This window comes from Telopea speciosissima, chromosome 10 (genome assembly GCF_018873765.1).
Source record: "Telopea speciosissima isolate NSW1024214 ecotype Mountain lineage chromosome 10, Tspe_v1, whole genome shotgun sequence".
Classification (NCBI taxonomy): domain Eukaryota; kingdom Viridiplantae; phylum Streptophyta; class Magnoliopsida; order Proteales; family Proteaceae; genus Telopea; species Telopea speciosissima.
In genome coordinates this window covers 19,668,000-19,689,382 of record NC_057925.1, presented here as the reverse complement: position 1 = coordinate 19,689,382, position 21,383 = coordinate 19,668,000, and the positions used below count along the sequence as shown (strand labels likewise).

At 38.4% G+C, this 21,383-nt stretch overlaps 1 protein-coding gene and 1 long non-coding RNA gene across 2 annotated transcripts; one reads left to right on the top strand and one right to left on the bottom strand.

The window, feature by feature from the left end:
• Positions 1–828: 828 nt before the first annotated feature.
• Positions 829–16,137, bottom strand: LOC122643063. Its single transcript, XR_006330156.1, has 4 exons — positions 15,707–16,137; positions 6,070–6,079; positions 5,642–5,646; positions 829–838 (listed from the first exon to the last, which is right to left on the bottom strand). It is a non-coding gene; the product is annotated as an uncharacterized LOC122643063 (long non-coding RNA).
• Positions 16,138–19,245: 3,108 nt separating this feature from the next.
• LOC122643386 (acidic leucine-rich nuclear phosphoprotein 32 family member B-like) lies at positions 19,246–19,878 on the top strand. Its single transcript, XM_043837011.1, has 2 exons — positions 19,246–19,277; positions 19,455–19,878. The coding sequence occupies exons 1-2, from the start codon at positions 19,246–19,248 to the stop codon at positions 19,876–19,878; spliced, it is 456 nt and encodes a 151-aa protein (XP_043692946.1).
• The last annotated feature ends 1,505 nt before the right edge of the window (positions 19,879–21,383 follow it).

The following is a 21,383-nucleotide window of genomic DNA, read 5'->3' as shown; positions in this document are numbered from 1 at the left end:
GCATCCCATAAATATTAAATAATAAAAACTAAAGGAATTAATCAGGAACTGCTAACCTGGTGAGCCTCAAGTGTTGCTCCTCCAATAGATAGTGGTTCTTCCTCCAAGAAGCACTCCAAGCAGATAGATCTGAACCTCTAATGGTTCTACCAAGGTTCTCCAAGCAAATTCGAATATTTCTCCAACCAGATCTGGGTTCCTAAAACCCTAGCTCTCAAAAAGAGAGAGTAAGAAGAAGAAATCACAAGAGAGAGAGAAGGAGTGCCAAAACTGTGGGAGGGGGTGGCTGTGAAGATCGTGGAAGCCTGCCTCCCCTCCTGCAATTTGGCTTCTATTTATAGAGGGTTTCCAAAACCCAGATGGGAAGAATCCCTGTGAGAGTCTGATACTCTTTCTTCTGATTTGCTCTATCTGTTTATCACAGATAGCCTCTATTTGTTTATCTCAGATAGGCTTTATCTGTTTATCTCAGATTGGCTTTATCTATTTATCTTAGAGTCCTTTGCTTGGTGAAGAAGCAGAATCTAATAGCGTGTCTTGGCTACAGACTTGGATGGAACCCTATTCAAGATATACATCGTTGTTTCTAATGCGTACCCCCAGAAAGAGAGAGGCAGCTCACTATAAGTGAGCATCGTCCGGACCATATCCAACAGGGTCTGATTGCATCGTTCAGATACACCATTTTGTTGTGGTGTGCCAGGATTAGTTAGTTAACTAACTATCCCTTGTGATATGAGATAATCTTTAACTTCATCCAATAGATACTCCCCTCCACGATCTGATCGTAAGGACTTGACGTGTTTGTCGAGCTGTCTTTCGATCGCAGCTTGGAATTCTTTGAACTTATCAAAGGCCTTCGATTTCCTACGCATCAAGTATATGTAACCAGTTTTAGAGTAATCATCGGTGAATGTGATAAAGTACTTATACCCATACCTTGTTTGTATGTTTATGGGTCCACACACGTCAATGTGTATCAACTCCAACAAATCTGTGGCTATAGTACCTTTATTACGAAAGGGTTTCTTGGTCATTTTGCCCTGAAGGCATGACTCATAGGTGGGGAATGGTTCCACCCTCAGACTCTCTAAGGGACCATCCCTCACCAATCTATTGATTCGATCCAAGTTAATGTGACCTAATTTTAGATGCCACAGGTATGTTGAGTTCACTAGAGCTGCTTTCCATTTCAAATCAACATTTGAAACAACATTCGTTCTAATAGGGCAATCTAGAAAATACAAACCACTTTGCATATAACCGGATGCCACAAAGGAATCATTAAAATGAATAGTCAACTTAGAATTAAAGGAAAAACCATATCCGTCCAAAACAAGTTTTGAAACTGAAATTATCTTCCTCTTAAAAGAGGGTACATAATAGCAATCCTTTAAAACTAAACTAGCAAAACTAAAATTTAAAATAAAAGTTCCCACAGCCATTGCCATGGTCTTAGCTCCAGTGCCCATCTGAAGATGCACTTCATTTCTTTTCAGGTTCCTTGTCTCCTTGAACCCGAGCAAATCATTGCAAATGTGAACAGTGGACCCACTATCCACCAACCAAGAATTGGTCGGTTCAAAAGATAAATTAGACTCGCAAAGAACGTAAACATCACATGTACCTTCTTTAGCAGTCTCTGTTTCATCTGGCGTCTTGTCTTTCACAGTAGCTAGGTAAGCACGATAGTTTCTTTTCCAGTGACCTTCCTTTTTGCAATAGAAGCACTTGCCTTTGCCTTTATTGCTAGACCTCCCACCCTTGGTTTTCAGGGTCTTACCCTTACTTCCCTTTTTCTTCTTCTTCCCACCTAAAGAAGGCTTTGCCTCAGTTGCATTGACCTCAGCCTTGTCCTTCTTCAAGGACGCTTCAGCCTCTACCAGTGCATTAGCAAGCTCGGTGAGCTCCATCTCCTTCTCGGACATCTTATAGGACATCTTAAAAGGTGCATAGGCAGAAGTGAGTGACGCTAAGATCACATCGGTCTTGTATCGCAGGCTGAAATCAATCCCCATGGATTCCAATTTTTCAAACAGATTGATCATTTTCATTACATGATCCATCACTGGAGTCCCCTGGGACATCTTGGAGTTATGGATTTGACTTACTGCATCAGAATGTGCGTGTGTCAACTGCCTGTTGAATAATTCAGCAAGCTTATCCATTTTACCCCCAGCTATGCGTATATCCTTTACCGAATCCAGAATTGACTTTTCCAACGATCCTAGGATATAAAGTGATGCTTTGGAATCCCTCATAAGGAACTCCTGCATCTCTTCATTTACCTCAAAATCATTCGGGTCGGGTTGAGGAGGAACTTGTTCATCTAGAACTATAAACAGTCCTTCAGCAGTCAGAAGCAACTTAACGCTCCGGTATCAATCAACATAGCTTGTACCATTAAATTTGTATTCACTAATGAGTGTCAATAGGTTTGAATTAATGGCAGCCATCGTATAATTATCTACACATATACAAATAAAAAATCACATGCTAATTAACAACCATTGAAAATAATAAATTGAGCACATACACATCAATGGTCTTTCATGATTTGGGTTTCTCTCATAACCCAAAAGATGAATTGGATACCTACAACCCTTGCATGCATAATTTATCCTGTCGGGAATCATTATACACACCATGGTAGTGTGGACTAAGCTGTCCGCCTCTTGGGCTTCCAATATTTTCGGCCACCTGGGTGTCATGTCCAGATCCTATCGGCTGACATACACCCAAGTCATGTACTTACCTATTACATTAGTTAGAATTATGGAATAATGAAAGATGGCCCACTGTCGCAGTGCCCTCTCACTATCCATACCCTAACGTATCTAGATAGAGGTAAATATAGATAAATGTGTGACAGAGGTCCTAGCAATATCCTGTCGGCTTATACGGGGTTATGTCACACACTTTCTACATTTATCTTCAATAGGAGGCCATGGACATGTCTACCGATTAAGACTAGTCCATATCATACATGTATTATGAATAAAGAGGGATTAATCAATTCTCACATACATGGATTGATTTAAACATTCATAATTAATCAACATTAATTAATAGGGATTATGGGATGGCAGCATTTTTATTTAGAAGCAATTTAGAAACCCTCCTGAATAAAAATAAACTAATAACTTGGGTGCATCAACCATGCCATGGATGCCACGCCTCGATCATCTCCTCCGCCCGATCACGTCTTCAAAGTAGGTGATTTGCATCTCCATAAGCTTTGAGCACCACATGTGGATCACCATTAATATGCCCTGAGAGTCCTAACTCCTCTAAAATTATAATGGAAACCTAAAAAAAATCTATACACTTTCCTTTCCATAATAATAAAGAAACCCCGCATGGAGAAACCATCCCACCATTTGGGCTGCCCATGGGGTGGAGTACATTTGCTCATAAAAAAGATAGGGGGAGAGAGAGAAAGAGAGAGAAGCATCACATCCACCCATCCCCATGTATCACATACATAAACAATCCAGCTATATATTAGAATGTCATTCCCATAATCACATCATAATATAATTTCATGCATGGGCATTAAAGCAAGTAAACCAATAAAATTACATGGATTCCTTCAATTATTGAACCACCACATCACATGTGATAACATGTATTCAAGCTCAAAAATTAAAATCATATTTTAATTGCAAGTGAGTGGACGGAGGGATCCCTTCACCCATCTTCTTCCTTTAAAACAAAAAATTCTGGTTTTCCCGCAGGTAGTAGCCACTGGCACTGTAGGCAGAAGCGACTGGCACCGTAGGCAGCAGCCCATTAAAAAAAAAAATACGCAAATGGGCAGGGAAAAAGGGGGAGGGGCGTGCATAGAGACTTGGCAGCGTGCGCTCCCCCACATACATGATTAAAATTTAAAAAAAAAAAAAATAATCATCACATCTTGTATGGATACATGTTTCAATAATTGAAAATATTAAAATAATAATCAAATCCATCATCACATGAGTAGGTTGTTACACTAACAGCCTTGTAACTATCTATGTGCATATGGGAAGGTTGTTACAACAACCATAATTTGACCTCCCATGTGCCAACTTGCATCCCACTCATGAAAATCATATTAAACCATTAATTATCTAATATTCATGGGTGGGAAAAGTGGCTCTGATACCATACTGTTGGTCAAAACAACGGTCCAGGGAAAAATCATGGTTCTCTAGGGAAACCAATATACAGAAAAATTAGGGTTTTGCATGCCCTGGGTTATCCCATGGTGTCCCATGAGTGCCCCATAAAATTTTAGGGTTTTCCACGATCGCCCATGGGAACCCTGGTGCATCCCTATTAGGGTTTCTCCTTCCCTATTGTGTCCCATAAAATTAATTATCACAACAGGGAGCGAGAAATTCATCTCTAGTCCATCACATGGCAAGAGGGATCCATCCCATACTTGAATGCACAGCGGAAAATAATCGATTCGAGTTTCTTTCGCATCCCATAAATATTAAATAATAAAAACTAAAGGAATTAATCAAGAACTGTTAACCTGGTGAGCCTCAAGTGTTGCTCCTCCAATAGATAGTGGTTCTTCCTCTAAGAAGCACTCCAAGCAGATAGATCTGAACCTCCAATGGTGCTACCAAGGTTCTCCAAGCCAATTCGAATATTTCTCCAACCAGATCTGGGTTCCTAAAACCCTAGCTCTCAAAAAGAGAGAGCAAGAAGAAGAAATCACAAGAGAGAGAGAAGGAGAGCCAAAACCGTGGGAGGGGGTAGCTGTGAAGATCGTGGAAGCCTGTCTCCCCTCCTGCATTTTGGCTTCTATTTATAGAGGGTTTCCAGAACCGAGATTGGAAGAATCCCTATGAGAGTCGATACTCTTTCTTCGATTTGCTCTATCTGCTTTATCACGAGATAGCCTCTATTTGTTTATCTCGGATAGGCTTTATCTGTTTATCTCAGATTGGCTTTATCTATTTATCTCAGAGTCCTTTGCTTGGTGAAGAAGCAGAATCTAATAGTGTGTCTTGGCTACAGACTTGGATGGAACCCTATTCAAGATATATATCGTTGTTTCTAATGCGTACCCCCAGAAAGAGAGTGGTAGCTCACTATAAGTGAGCATCGTCCGGACCATATCCAACAGGGTCCGATTGCGTCGTTCGAATACACCATTTTATTGTGGTGTGCCAGGATTAGTTAGTTGACTAACTATCCCTTGTGATATGAGATAATCTTTAAATTCATCCGATAGATAATCCCCTCCACGATCTGATCGTAAGGACTTGATGCATTTGTCGAGCTGTCTTTCGACCTCGGCTTGGAATTATTTGAATTTATCGAAGGCCTCCGATTTTCAACGCATCAAGTATATGTAACCATATCTAGAGTAATCATCGTTGAATGTGATAAATTACTCATACCCATACCTTGCTTGTATGTTTAGGGGTCTACACACGTCAGTGTGTATCAACTCCAATAAATCTGTGGCTCTAGTACCTTTATTGCTAAAGGGTTTCTTGGTCATTTTGCCCTGAAGGCATGACTCACAGGTGGGGAATGGTTCCACCCTCAGACTCTCTAAGGGACCATCCCTCACCAATCTATTGATTCGGTCCAAGTTAATGTAACCTAATCTTAGATACCACAGGTATGTTGAGTTCACTGGAGCTGCTTTTCATTTCAAATCAATATTCGAAACAACATTCGTTCTAATAGGACAATCTAGAAAATACAAACCACTTTTGCATATAACCGAATGCCACAAAGGAATCATTAAAATGAATAGTCAACTTAGAATTAAAGGAAAAACTATATCTGTTCAAAACAAGTTTTGAAACTGGAATTATCTTCCTCTTAAAAGATGGTACATAATAGCAATCCTTTAAAACTAAACTAGCAGAACTAATGGGCAGGAAAAAAGGGGGAGGGGCGTACATAGAGGCTTGGCAGTGTGCGCTCCCCCACATACATGATTAAAATTAAAAAAAAAAAAAATAATCATCACATCTTGTATGGATATATGTTTCAATAATTGAAAATATTAAAATAATAATCAAATCCATCATCACATGAGTAGGTTGTTACACTAACAACCTTGTAACTACCTATGTGCACATAGGAAGGTTGTTACAACAACCATAATTTAACCTCCCATGTGCCAACTTGCATCCCACTCATGATAATCATATTAAACTATTAATTATTTAATATTCATGGGTGGGAAAGGTGGCTCTGATACCACACTATTAGTCAAAACAACGGTCCAGGGAAAAACCATGGTTCCCTAGGAAAACCAATATACAGAAAAATTAGGATTTTGCACGCCCAGGGTTATCCCATAGTGTCCCATGGGTGCCCCATGAAATTTTAGGATTTCTCATGCTCGCCCATGGGAACCCTGGTGCATCCCTATTAGCGTTTCTCCTTCCCTATTGTGTCTGATAAAATTAATTATCACAATAGGGACCGAGAAATTCATCTCTAGTCCATCACATGGCAAGAGGGATCCATCCCATACTTGAATGCACAGCGGAAAATAATCGATTCGAGTTTCTTTCACATCCCATAAATATTAAATAATAAAAACTAAAGGAATTAATCAAGAACTGTTAACCTGGTGAGCCTCAAGTATTGCTCCTCCAATAGATAGTGGTTCTTCCTCTAAGAAGCACTCCAAGCAGATAGATCTGAACCTCCAATGGTGCTACCAAGGTTCTCCAAGCCAATTCGAATATTTCTCCAACCAGATCTGGGTTCCTAAAACCCTAGCTCTCAAAAAGAGAGAGCAAGAAGAAGAAATCACAAGAGAGAGAGAAGGAGAGCCAAAACCGTGGGAGGGGGTGGCTGTGAAGATCGTGGAAGCCTGCCTCCCCTCCTGCATTTTGGCTTCTATTTATAGAGGGTTTCCAAAACCGAGATTGGAAGAATCCCTATGAGAGTCTGATACTCTTTCTTCTGATTTGCTCTATCTGTTTATCACAGATAGCCTCTATTTGTTTATCTCAGATAGGCTTTATCTGTTTATCTCAGATTGGCTTTATCTATTTATCTCAGAGTCCTTTGCTTGGTGAAGAAGCAGAATCTAATAGTGTGTCTTGGCTACAGACTTGGATGGAACCCTATTCAAGATATATATCGCTGTTTCTAATGCGTACCCCCAGAAAGAGAGTGGTAGCTCACTATAAGTGAGCATCGTCCGGACCATATCCAACAGGGTCCGATTGCGTCGTTCGAATACACCATTTTATTGTGGTGTACCAGGATTAGTTAGTTGACTAACTATCCCTTGTGATATGAGATAATCTTTAAATTCATCCGATAGATAATCCCCTCCACGATCTGATCGTAAGGACTTGATGCATTTGTCGAGCTGTCTTTCGACCTCGGCTTGGAATTATTTGAATTTATCGAAGGCCTCCGATTTTCTACGCATCAAGTATATGTAACCATATCTAGAGTAATCATCGTTGAATGTGATAAATTACTCATACCCATACCTTGCTTGTATGTTTAGGGGTCTACACACGTCAGTGTGTATCAACTCCAATAAATCTGTGGCTCTAGTACCTTTATTGCTAAAGGGTTTCTTGGTCATTTTGCCCTGAAGGCATGACTCACAGGTGGGGAATGGTTCCACCCTCAGACTCTCTAAGGGACCATCCCTCACCAATCTATTGATTCGGTCCAAGTTAATGTAACCTAATCTTAGATACCACAGGTATGTTGAGTTCACTGGAGCTGCTTTTCATTTCAAATCAACATTTGAAACAACATTCGTTCTAATAGGACAATCTAGAAAATACAAACCACTTTTGCATATAACCGAATGCCACAAAGGAATCATTAAAATGAATAGTCAACTTAGAATTAAAGGAAAAACTATATCTGTTCAAAACAAGTTTTGAAACTGGAATTATCTTCCTCTTAAAAGATGGTACATAATAGCAATCCTTTAAAACTAAACTAGCAGAACTAAAATTTAAAATAAAAACTCCCACAGTCATTGCCATGGTCTCAGCTCTAGTGCCCATCCGAAGACGCACCTCATTTCTTTCCAGGTTCCTTGTCTCCTTGAACCCTTGCAAATTATTGCAAATGTGAATAGTGGATCCATTATCCACCAACCAAGAATTGGTCGGTTCAAAAGACAAATTAGGCTCGCAAAGAACGTAAACATCATATGTGCCTTCTTTAGCAGCCTCTGCTTCATCCGGCTTCTTGTCTTTCACAGTAGCCAGGTAAGCACGACAGTTTCTTTTCCAGTGACCCTCCTTCTTGCAATAGAAGCACTTGCCTTTGCCTTTATTGCCAGGCTTCCCACCCTTGGTTTTCAGGGTCTTATCGTTACTTTCCTTTTTCTTCTTCTTCCCACCTGAAGAAGGCCTTGCCTTAGCTGCATTGACCTCAGCCTTGTCCTTTTTCAAGGACGCTTCAGCCTCTTCCAGTGCATTAGTAAGCTTGGTGAGCTCCATCTCCTTCTCGGACATCTTGCAGGACATCCTAAAAGGTGCATAGGCAGAAGTAAGTGATACTAAGATCACATCGGTCTTGTATCGCAGGCTGAAATCAATCCCCATGGATTTCAAAATTTCAAACAGATTGATCATTTTCATTACATGATCCATCACTGGAGTCCCCTAGGATATCTTGGAGTTATGGATTTGACTCACCGCATCATAATGTGTGTGTGTCAACTACCAGGGATGAATCTTAAACGCAACACTAAACTCAACGGATGAATCTGAGCCGTTGAGATCTATCCTATTATCGTAACCGTTCAAAACATTGACAAGGAAATTGGCATTTTAAACTTAGTTAACCGGTTACAAATAATAAAAAAAACATACCCTTTACCAGAAATACCGGAGGGAATTATATTGAAAAGAAAAAGAAAAAAAAGGGGAATCTATCTTCAGGACGAAGTTCGCAAAATTTAGAGGACGAAGCTCGCGATCTGTGATTCCGAAAATCCATTTTCAGGCGATGGATGGATTGATCACCTTAAAATCTCAGTAAATCGGAGGGAATTATATTCAAAAGAGGGAAAAAAAGGAATTTTGAAGGACGAAGCACGCGAATTTTGGGGACGAAGCTTGCAATTTGTGTTTTCCGACAATCCATTTTCAGGCTATCCTTCAGTTGATCACTTTAAAATGTCGGTATACTGTGAAGGTTAGACATCTATCCCACTCCTGTCGATCTTTGTTCCTTTATTTGAAATCATTGTTCATATAACTAGGGTTTCAACTGTAGTTCTCAGTTTCTTTCTCTCATTTTCTCATTTTTTGCATTATAAAATTGACTCTTCTGTTTTTAAGAGTTGTCCATTTAATTACTTTTTCCTGTTTCTTACGTTTTAGGTCGAGTATTGCACCTGGAACGATTTTGATTATCCTTGTTGGGAGGTTTAAGGGGAAAAGGGTTGTTTTCTTGAAGCAACTTCCGTCTGGATTGCTTCTGGTTACAGGTGAGATTTATCTCTTTTATGAGTTCCTTCGATGTAAAAAACCCTGTTTTTGAATTCGTTAAGAAAAGTTTATTCTGAGGTGATTTATGATGTCTAAATATTTATCCTTGTGTGCTCTTTTGCCAGAATATATAAATTCCTGGATACATTGCCTGCTTTGGTTGTTCCATTTTTAGGTGAGAATTTTTGCTTTTGTGCTAGAATTTCCTTTGGAGTCCTATATTTATGTAGCCTGTTCATTTCAGTGAGATGACAAGGATAGAGCTCTTTGTTACCTTATTTCCAAAGCAACTGTGTGATGTTTCTATTAATGGTAAATTAATTAGTTCTCTGTTCCTCATATGCGTCCAATGGGATGATTGCAAGCATTTCTTTGGTAAGAGTGGGAAGATGTGGTCTCTATGTTGGAAACTGTCTTTTAAGTCAAACATTTTTTTTGGGTGGGCTGGGGGGGGGGGGAAGGAACTCTTTGTGTTAATGTGCTTTGATAAAGATTTCTATAACTCAGTGACCTGTCACTTAGATGAATCTTTGTTGCAGGCATAACTGTTGCTCCCTTGGAATCTATAGATATGAATTTTCAGACATTTCTATTACTTTGGAAACCAGTGTTCTAAGATCCCACCAGGACTGGCAGGTTGACTGGTTGACCCACAACCTACCCCCCTAAAACAGGGAGATCATCTTTGATGAATTTATCTTTAGCCAAACCCATTAAGATTTTGAAGATTCTTTCAAGGTTGGTTGAACTGGTGATTCAACCAGTCAAACTATTATCTACCCACTACAAGGAAATCTTCCGTTATATCATTGGATATATATATTTCCTTTACATAAAAAAATGAGAAGAAAATATTATCTTTATGTTTCTTGAATGCTTGATGTCATAGTAGATGCATTTTAATGTTTTACTACTGCAAGAAATCTCATATCTTTATAACTAATTCCTTTGTTTTATTTATATCAATTTATAAATCTACTTATTGTCTGAACATAGAATTTTCCAACCCGCCAGTTGATCTGCTGGCCAACCCAGTAACCTGCCACCTGGTCTCCATAATGGTAATTGAGCTGGCTGGGTTTCAAAACATTGATGGCAACCATTTTTTGTTGCCATAGAGAATTTTAGTAGGAAATGAGAAGAATATTTGTTGATGTATGAAACTTGAATCACATGGATGAATTCTTCTGTTTAGTTTATGAAAAGATGTGAAGTGACTGGAGACTATGATACTTAAGTATTGGGAAAGAGATTGATGATGCTGATATTGAGGTAGATGTTATTGTACAAATAAGTTAAGGGAATTTATAACATGCGGTCCTTAAATCCAAATTTTATAATAGTACTCCACTATTTGTAGTGGTGTCTTAGCTGACAAATTTACCATTCAACTCTTTCAAAACCCCAAGGAAAGAGGATATTTTTTTCCCTAAAGACAAATTTCATTAGAAACATAGAAAACAACCCCCCCCCCCCAAAAAAAAGAAGAGACAGGTCGGCTAGGGTGGACCTCATAGTTGTCACGGCATCTAGGCAACCCAAGGCATTGGAGGGAGCCTAGATGCAAGGCACCAACAACAAGGCGTCCAAAGTACCCACGTAGGCGTCGCCTTGACAACTATGGTGGGGCTAAACTTGAAGGGTTATGTTTAGGCTGGGCAGTGGGGTTTGAGAAGAGATTATCAGGGATGGAATTGTTGGTCAATTTTGATGTTATGTAGCAAATTGGAGAGTAAAGAAAATAAAAGAAAAGACGAAGTTGGAAGAAGAATGGAGAAGTGTTGTAGAAAAAGACTGGAAAAGATTACTCACAGTTTCTAGATTTCTGCAAACTGTAGGTACAACGGACGAACAGTCTGGTTTCAAAAAGTGGGGTAAGGGTAAATTGATAATTTGCTACCATTTGGTCACCACGCAAGCTAGTCAGGCTTTGATCATCATCGTCGAGTCACACTTCCAAGGTGCCAAAATTCAGCGTCTACACAAAGTAAATTCAATTAATTAAAAAACTTGATAACTCCACAAGTATAGGTCTATGTACAATGAATTATTGTTTTTGAAATTTAAACCCATCTCACGTCTTCTTCCTCCACTTTGTCTTCCTCTCTCTCTTCCCCTGTAAACCTATTCTCTGCAAGCTCAGATATAATCATTAAAAAAAAAATAAAAAAATTGGATCACTGTCATCGCTGGGTGATCATGAAGAGGTAATGCACCTGGGTCATCATGAATTTTAGGTCTCACCCTTAATACTATGGCCTTGAATTTGGTAATTCCATGTGGTTTTCTATTTGTAGAGGTATTTGTATTTGGAACAGCTTGTTTTGATTAAAATTATTCTATCTCATTGATTTTGCTTGAAATAATTCATCTTTTTTGTTTTAATCAATTCACCAGATGGTTTCTACTAATACTATGAATAACGTTGCTACTTGTGAATTATGCAGTAACAGTTGTAAGATTGAAGTTTGTAGGTTTGAAAAAAATAGAGGTAGAGAATTTTACAAATGTACATAAGAATGCCAATTCTTGTTGTGGGTAGATCAATTTAGATTATGCGAATGTGAAAATAGACAATGTAAGGTTAGAACTTCAAAGAGTGAAAGAAGTAAAGGTCGGGTGTTCTGGTGTTGCCCCAAATCAAAATCGGTATGAATACTATACCAACTTGTATATTTGTATGTCCTTTATAACAAATAAAGTTGTTTTGTGTTTTTTCTAACATTATTTGAATTAAACTACAGGTTGCGGATAAAGGGTGTGGAAAGTTTGCTTGGATAGAAGATGAAACCTCCAAGTATGAAGCTCCTTCTACCTAACAGAAGTGTAGTTCAGTTGATTGCACAGAGACACCCACGTCTGAAGGTCCTTTGGCTTCAAATGAGTTTATGAAAGGATATTTTAGAGCAGCGATTAAGGGCTCAAAAAATCAAACAAGAATGTTAAAAGAAGTGTTTGATGCCTTCAGCGCGGTTGAGCTGAAGAAAAAGAATTGAGTCATGTTGTAGGGGAAGTAGAGAAGATTGGGAGATGTTGGTGATATATCTGTTGCTCATGTATTGACATTTTAATGGGGTGGTAACACAAAAGTTGTATATTGTTTGATTTAATGTGTCTAGAACAGTAACTTGTACCGTATTAGATGGATTTTAATTGGAACAATTTGATGTCTACGTTGGGTGTTTAATCAAGTGATCTATTGATATTTAATGATGTATAATTTAATATTAGTACATGATGTTGGATTTGATGTAGTTATGTTTGGATTCGTTTAAGAGTACGGTTGTCTTTTGTACATGTTTGCAATATTGTCTTGTATGTACTGAAATGCTGTCCGTTTGGCAGTAGAATGATGTTGGATTCGGGTCTGAATTTTGAGAATTACAAGGTTTTATGAACAGCTATGCAATATTTTATTTTTGTTGGTAAAGAGCAAAACTATTTATTGAAACGTGTAGAGCACATAACATCCAAATTACAAGCCTTAATTGGAAAGCAATGGAGTGGAAAGAGGCAGCACTGTCTCACACGAACAAGACATTGTCTTCCTGGCCAGGGTGTCAGCCATGCTGTTAGTCTCCCTGGAGATGAAATAGAAGGACCATGACCTAAAATAAGAGGATAAGTAGGAAATGTCCTTAACTATGGAGAAGATCTCTATAGGAGGAGGGATACCCTGCTGTAAATATCCCACCAATTATTTGCAATCCGATTCAAGTAGTAAGAATTCCACCGATTCAGATATACCATCCATCAAGCTCCTCCTTATAGTGAGAACTTCCCCTTGGAGGGCGGAGGAGATAGCAACTGGAGCTAAGAAGGCTAGGCAAGGCAGACATGTACTGTTGCTTAAAATACACTCAATGCCCCCTTGACCATCCTTGAAAGATGCATTAGAATTTAGCTTTATAAAGGGGGGAGTCAAGGGGGACCAGGGCTGCATAGCTAGAGGAATAGACCTGCAATATTGATGAATAAAGGATGATTAATACTCTAATATTTAAAATGATAGGTGCTCCCTTTGATTAAGAAGCTATTTTGTATGAGAAAATAATGTATAGCCTTATGCACCAATGTTGTGAAAATATATATTAATTGGGTTTTAGGGTTAATGTCTTATTGGGTTTAAGGGTTTTCTGAATTTATTGGGTCAATATGTGTTTTTCGGGTTGTTGGTTTAATGTGTTATTAGGTTTATTGGGTTTATTGGGTTTATCGAGTTTATCGGGTTTTAGGGATTATGGTTTATTGGGTTTTAGGGTTTATGGTTTAATGTGTTTGAGGGTATTTGGGTTTTAGCGTTTATGGTTTATTGGATTTTTGGGTTAACTGTTTATTGGATTTTATTGGATCAATATGTTTTTCAGGGTTTATGATTTATTGGGTCAATATGTGTGTCAGGGCTTATGGTTTATTGGGTTTATTGGGTCAATATGTGTTACAGGGTTTATGTTTTATTGGGTTTGAATGTCTATGGATGATTGGGTTTAAGGGTTTATGGTTTAATGTTTTTTAGGGTTTTAGGATTTATTGGGTTTATTGAGTTTATTGGGTTTGAGGGTTTATGGTTTGTTGTGTTGTACTGTATATGGTTTATTGAGTTTAAGGGTTTATGGTTGAATGTGTTTTAGGGTTTTGGATGATTGGGTTTATTGTGTTTTAGGGTTTTGGGTTATTCCTCCCCAATAGTAGAGAATCCTATATTGTCCGTATCGATCCATTACCTTGGTTTTCTTTTTTTAAAAAAATTACATTTTTACCTTTGTTTGTACCGATCCACCGATACAGGATCAGCTAGGGATCGATACTGATCTCCATCTCCATCGATACCGGTCCGAAACGATATGTATTGGATTGTATCCGTTAGGTTACCATATTTTTTTGAAAAATAAATTAGATATTTTTTAATATATTTATATCCTTTTTTGTACTAACCCACCGATACGAGATTGGTCAGGAATTGGTACTGGTCTCAATCGATACCGATCCAAATCAGTCTGTCAATTAGATTTACAATTTATTTGTTAAAAATTTATAATTATAATTATCTATATATTACATTTTTAGTAGATCGTTTTAGATTGATCACTAACCCATTGATACGGGATCGGTCGATCTTGTATCCATGGGTCAGTATAGACAAAGGTAAAAACATATTTAAAAGAAAATAGGATAACCTAATCGATGCCAATTTGATCAATATCGATTCCTGGCTGATCCCGTATCGATTGATCGATATGAACAATATTGTGAATGTAAAAAAAAAATATAAATTTTTGGTTTGGGTGAAAATGGTTTGATTAGAAGTGGGTTTGGCTTGAGTGACATTTGGTTCGGTTAGTGGGTTTGGTTTAGGGGTTTAAACCGCTTTAAAGAGGGTCTCATCAGATTTTCAAAAAAAATTGAATTAATACAATTCAGGCTATTGGGTGCCACGTGGACGACAATGATCTAATGGTTCTGAATTAAAATTTCAATCAAAAGTAGCAAACCAAGTGGATTGGGACTGAACCACCTTAAACCAAAACAAAATCCGCACGACTGGTTCAACAATTTAGAACCAAACCCATTACACTCTCACTGAGGGATAGAGTTTCAAATCGATTTGAAATCCCAAAATTCCCAAATCCAACTACTTTTTCATCCTTCGCTTCATCCTTCGTTCCCTTCTCTTCTTCTTGCCAACTGAGAAGATGGATGAAACAAGATGGGAGGACGGTTAGGGTCACCGTACAAAACTCTCAAATCTTCATTGAAGTGAAATGACATCTATCACTTCTGTAGCTGGTTTTTGGGTCCTAGGATCGATAGAGGTTATGAACAGGGCGGGAAAACGAGCAAGATGCATACCCCTTCCCGCCATCGTAAATCAGGTTATGTATAACCTGTTTCCCACTTTGGATTTGGTTTTCATCTTCCACAAATTGAAGGTATTCCGTTCTGAGAAACCCTATCTCTGTTGGCTCCTTTGTATTTCCTTTGCATCTTCAACTGACGACAGGTAATGCTTTCTCACAAACCCTATCTCTGGTTTATCTATTGTGCTTTATTTGCATCTTATATCTCTTTACTTCCATCAAACTTCTTTTTATTTAATGATTATGTCTGAGGAAACAATAAAAACAACAGAGTTTTTTCCTTTCTCCTTTCCTCCCCTCTATCTCCAAGAGAGGAGGGGAGGTGGAGAGTGCTAAGAACAAGGAATTAAACTTAAGATCAGAAGGGAGTTGGCTATAGATAGTGATCTTTTCAGAGCTTACTCATGAAATAAAGGGTCAGCATGGTCACACCCAGGGTGGACCTTAACCGTAAGTTCTAAATTTTTTAGCTGCTTCTTTAACTTGATCGTGGTCATCTCCATTTCCAAATAAATCAACCTGAAGACCTTTTAGTTCCTTCTGGTGATGAGAAAGTAATTTAAGGAGCTCTCTGTAGCCTTTATTCCACACCATTTTCCCTATGTAGTATGCGCCCTTGGTGAAGGCTTGGTTTCCATTTTTCAGCAGCACTTGCTTTTTCTTCCCAACCTCAAGAAACTTGGGGTTGACACCATGGATGTTGCATAAAATGGATTTTGGAAGATCCTGTGTTCCAGCAGATAATCTTATAACCTGTCATGAGAGGAGCTACTTAGTATATCAAGGAAAGGGGAATCAAAGTAAAGAGGTGGATTGAAATTGATTTCGTGGAATCAGCATTTGTTTGGTTAACAGAAGGTCAACCCACTAATGTGCTAATAATAAAAAACGTGAAAGAGTTTTCGACCTTAGTTCTGGTTCTGTTTTTTATCAGGTTCTGGTATAGACCAGAACTAGTGCTTATCTCATGCATGGGCCATGGTGTGGGCAACAGATGCTACTAGAAGATGTGTAAAAGCTGCAGGAATATTATGTGGAGGCTATGTTAGCAAATTTCTATTTTGTGTTAGGAGTTGTTTCTAATTTAAGATAGTATATCTTTAGTAATTCCTATTTAGTAGTTGCTGTTTTTGGGGGCTTTCAATTTTGTAGGAAGTTACTAAATTCTGTTGTTACCTAGTTCTCAAGGATATCTCACTACATGGAGAGTTTCTTTGTTAAATATTGCAATCACTTTTTTATGAATAGAGGGACAGCAGCCTCACATGAGTTGGCTAAGGATTATTTTTTGTCTTCTTCAATGGAGCAGCAGCTCCTTTAGTGAAAAAAGTGCAACCCAAGGTGGTGAAGCCTTGGTTGGTGGGTGTTGAAGCCAAGCCCATTCTTCTTCAATCTTCTTCTTAGACTTCCAGCAAAACTCATCAACCTTATGTGGAGTTTCCAAGGTGATTGAAACTCAGTTTTACAGGTCTGAATACTTGTCTAAATATTTCTCTCCTCCTACTATTGTCTCAGTTTTGATCACCTTTTTTCTGTTCAAGCTATACTGCATAACAGTACCTGTGGTTCTCAATTTTCCCAGTTCTAGCTTCCGGTTTTGGATCTGTTTCTTTTATTATAGCCATCAGATGTGGTCCATATTTTGACCACTTGTTCTCCTCTTTATGTAGTCCATCTGACTTCTGGATTAAGAATTCCTGCTGTGTCAGATGTGGTCCATCTTACTTCAAATCCACATACTAGTTACTAATTTTATTCTCCCTAAAATTCTGACTTTGTTTCCTAAAGAATTCTGATTAATATTTTGTTCCAGTTCTGCTACTAATTTCCCCAGTAGTACAGAGAAATTCTGCAGTCTCAACCCAATCCATTAACATATTTATCATTATAGCAGTTTCTTCCATTACAAGTACCTCCTCAAAAGCCCAATCATCAAGTTGGTCATTTGGTTCCCCACTCCTTGGAGACCATATCAACCCTTCTATCATGCCAGTAAACTTGTTTATCTTGTTTCCCCATAACTCTCTCCACTCTCTCTGTCCCCGCATCATCTCATCCATTCTATAAGAAGAGAAGCGAAACAGAAATGAAGAAATATCCTGAGTTACAGCCACTTAAAGGCAAAACATATTACTTGTAACCAGAGTATATAGTTCTCACTTTAGCTACTATCATGTCATGAGATACATGTTTGAGCCAGATTTCAAACTCCTCACCTAATGAGAATTCCTTTGGCATGACTTACACAGTTGAGGAAGAGAGAGGGGTTTGGGGAGTGGAGGGTGGTTCTATGTTTAGGTTTTTTTTTTCTTTTTTTCTTTTTTAAGGATTATATCTGATTTCGCAGGGTTGATGAAGAGAGGGGAGGACAGGGTTGAGGAAGAGAGAGGAAGACAGGGTTGAGGAAGAGAGAGGGGTTTGGGGTGTGGGGGGTGGTTCTGTGTGTAGTTTTTTTTTTTTAATGATTATATCTGATTTCGCAGGGTTGATGAAGAGAGGGGAAGACAGGGTTGAGGGAGAGAGAGGGGTTTGGGGTGTGGGGGGTGGTTCTATGCTTCCGAGACAGATTTATGCATATAATTGAAGAAGAAAGTGGATTATTATTTTCCATATCTATGTGGTGTGTCTTTGATTAATGGTGGATTTGCCTTGCTATTTCGGAAGCTGCTAATGGTTTCTTTATGTCTTTGAAATGATGAAACTAAATGAGTTTTCCTCCATATATTCACATTTCCCAATGATGAAAGATTTAGTAATCTGAACATTGCATGAAATTCTGAATGATAGGTTCTCCCTTTGCATTCTATTTTGCAAAGGTTGGGGGACCTTTTCATGGTAGGTTGATAGCAGGTGTTCTGAGGGAAGTTGTGGATGCCATCCCGCTTTATTTTGATCTGTTTTTCTCTTTTTTCTCAAGGGCAGTGTGGTCCTTTTGGGTTGTTCTTTAATTATTGTTTTATTGCTTTTGAGTGGTCCGGTTGTCAAAAGTTGTTTATTAAGATATGTAATGTGCTGGTCTACAACTTCTCTTCTTTCTCTTTCTATCCCTGCAACTTTTTCAAAACTTGTTGATTAAGATATGTACTGTGCAAACTTGTTGATTAAGATATGTACTGTGCTAAGGGTTAAACTCAACGTTAAACTCTTCTTCTCTTTCACCTTCATTAAATTTTTGGGAATCTATTTCATCTGTTATTCTCTTTCACCTTCAACCCATTTTTTTTTCTGTGAGATCTTCTAATGACTAAAACCCCCTGTCATTGTCATGGTCCCCATGTGATATTCTTTTTCTTGTACTTTAACTATGCTGTACCTGCATTTGTTATTGTTCTTCTACTTCAACTCTTCATTAACTGTGGGTTATTCTATTGCTGTGGGTATTTCTAGTGCTGTGAAATGATTAAGAGGACTGATTATATGCCTTTGTATCAGTATGGTTTGAATCTAATGTTTCATTTGTTAGTAAATATGGTTGCACCTACCTATATTGTTCTTTGCTATTTGTCTAAGAAACAGACTGTTGATTACAGTGAAAAAATGGCAAGATCAAGGTCTTGAATGGTGAAGAGAAAATATGCCACCTCAGGTTAGGATGAGGAAGCGTAAATTTCCTAATCTACTGCTAATTACAGCTATCAAGAGATGGCGTATTAATAAGCAAATGCAGGTTATTACTTTGGCAGCTGAAGCAGCTCTGCTTCCTCCACCAGTTGTACCAGCTCCACCAGCTGTAGTTACTACACCTGCTCCACCTTCACAAGTTGTACCTACTCCAGCACCTCAAGAACCTCCAGTTGCTCCACAAGATGCAGCAGCTCCAAAAATCGTACATCTAATGGAATAGGTAACAAAGTGACTTTGCCGCCTACTGCTACTAAATCACTACCCCCCCCCCCCCCCCAAGTCAAGCTGGTGCTTGTTGTTGCACCAGGTGCTAAAGCATGGGTGTTTTGTATCCATTGAGCAAAGACAGGTTGTAATTGTATAGCGGTATCTGAAAACATATCTTGGGGACGCCCCCTCGAGTAAAGGCAAACCAAAAAACCAAATGGAAACCCAACTTTTCAAATTCGGTCATCCTCCTCTGGATCAAATTCTTCATCTGGATCATCTTCAACTTCATCATCATCTTGATTTGGACCATCTTCAGCCTCAGCATCTTCACTGTCACCATCTTCAGTCTCATCACCATCTTCAGCCTCTTCATCTTCACCCTCACCAGCTTCAGCTTCAATGAGACTGAAGATGAAGAGGCTGAAGTTGGTGAGGCTGAAGATAATACTCACCAACTTCAGTGTCACCAACTTGGTGAGGCTGAAGTGGTTGCAGTCAATGGTACTGGTGATTCTTATGATCCGATAATGGTAGATGACTTACCAGATTGCATTATGTTGGATTCGTCTGAAGATGAAGAAGATGAAGAGGCTATTATTGAAGCTGAAGCTGGTGAGGGTGAAGATGAAGAGACTGAAGATGGTGACAGTGAAGATGATGAGGCTGAAGATGGTCCAAATCAAGATGATGAAGTTGAAGATGATCCAGATGAAGAATATGATCCAGAGGAGGATGACTGAGTTTGAAAAGTTGGGTTTCCATCTGGTTTTTTGGTTTGCCTTTTTTGAATGAATCAATGTGGATTTAAGGGTATTGGGTCTCTTCTTTGATATTTTTGAACAGTTTGTTAATTTTGGACATTTAAAGGTAAGGTAGGTTAATGCATAATGATATGGATTCATGTATCAGGTATTGGGTATGGTTTTTGTTTTTTGGACATAGTTTGTGGCTTGAGTGGAACAAGCCAAATGGAAGAACATGAGTTAAAATCATTATGCATGTCTGGATAGTGTCAGTAATAGGTTGTTTATTCAGCAAGTATCAGGGTTATGGTGATAGAGTACATGTGATGTAATGAACTTTTGTACATAGTTCTGTGTATGGAAAACCTTGAATCCTTTCAACTCTTTTTCATCATTATGTCATTCTTTATAGATGAAGAGAGAATTGTAGTATTTTATTTGTGGTAGACTTTGGTGACTATTTGAATCAGGGTCAATGAGAATTATCTTTGAAGTTTTCTGATTCATACAGAACCTAGGCAGCGGCAATTGAAATGTTAAAATGGATGATCAAAGTTCCAACTGGACTAATCATTTGTTCCTAAATAAGTCGAGCAACGACTGAAATTGCAATGACAATGGCCTTTATGGGACCATAGAGAGAGTCTTAAGTCTTACTCTTACTTCTACTTCTCTTCTTCAGAGAGAGAAAAAAAAAAAAAAAGGTGATAAAATTATTAACTTAGCCGCACTGATTTATCAACTTGTATCCCACTGATCGGAACCTTAATTTGTATTAGAGGCTCAGGTGTCACCACACAAGCACTAATACACAACACATTGGCAATTAGAAATCACCTGTCTTATGGATGCCTTAGAAATCACCTCTCTCTCTCTCTCTCTCTCTCTCTCTCTCTTACGCACACACAACACATTGGCAATTAGGAAATTGTCCTCCGTCTTTGTTGCAAGTAAAACAGTAAAAGTTCCATTTATTCTTGCAATTGTAACTCACCATCTCCTTACCAAGTTTGTGTGTAAAAGCAATATGTGAACAACAGTTAGCTCACTGTCTTCTACTTGAGTTTCAACTGAAATGGGACAGAGAACTAGTATGTTGTGATCTATGAATTTAAAATTTTCAGAAGGATTCATTAGTGCTACAGACAATTTAACATTGTCAACCATAGCTCAGTCATTCTAATTCCAACTACTAGTAGTCAGTTCTTCCATTCCTTTTGCACCATCAATTTTGTAAAATGAGTCCTGTGACAAAATTTAGGGGCAATAGCTTCAATATTCAAAGAAATCCTTGAAGATAGATATACTTAAGAAGACAGCTACAAACAATTTCAGTGGTAAAATAAATTAGCTCAGACTCTCAAAAGGAATTGCATTGCTCTCTTGCATAATTTGTCTCGTGTGTCTACCATGATGATCCTCAGGGTATAAATCATTGTGAAATGCTCCTAGATGAGGCTCAGGGTACATGAAATCTCTCATCCTCGATTTGGAAGCAAAAA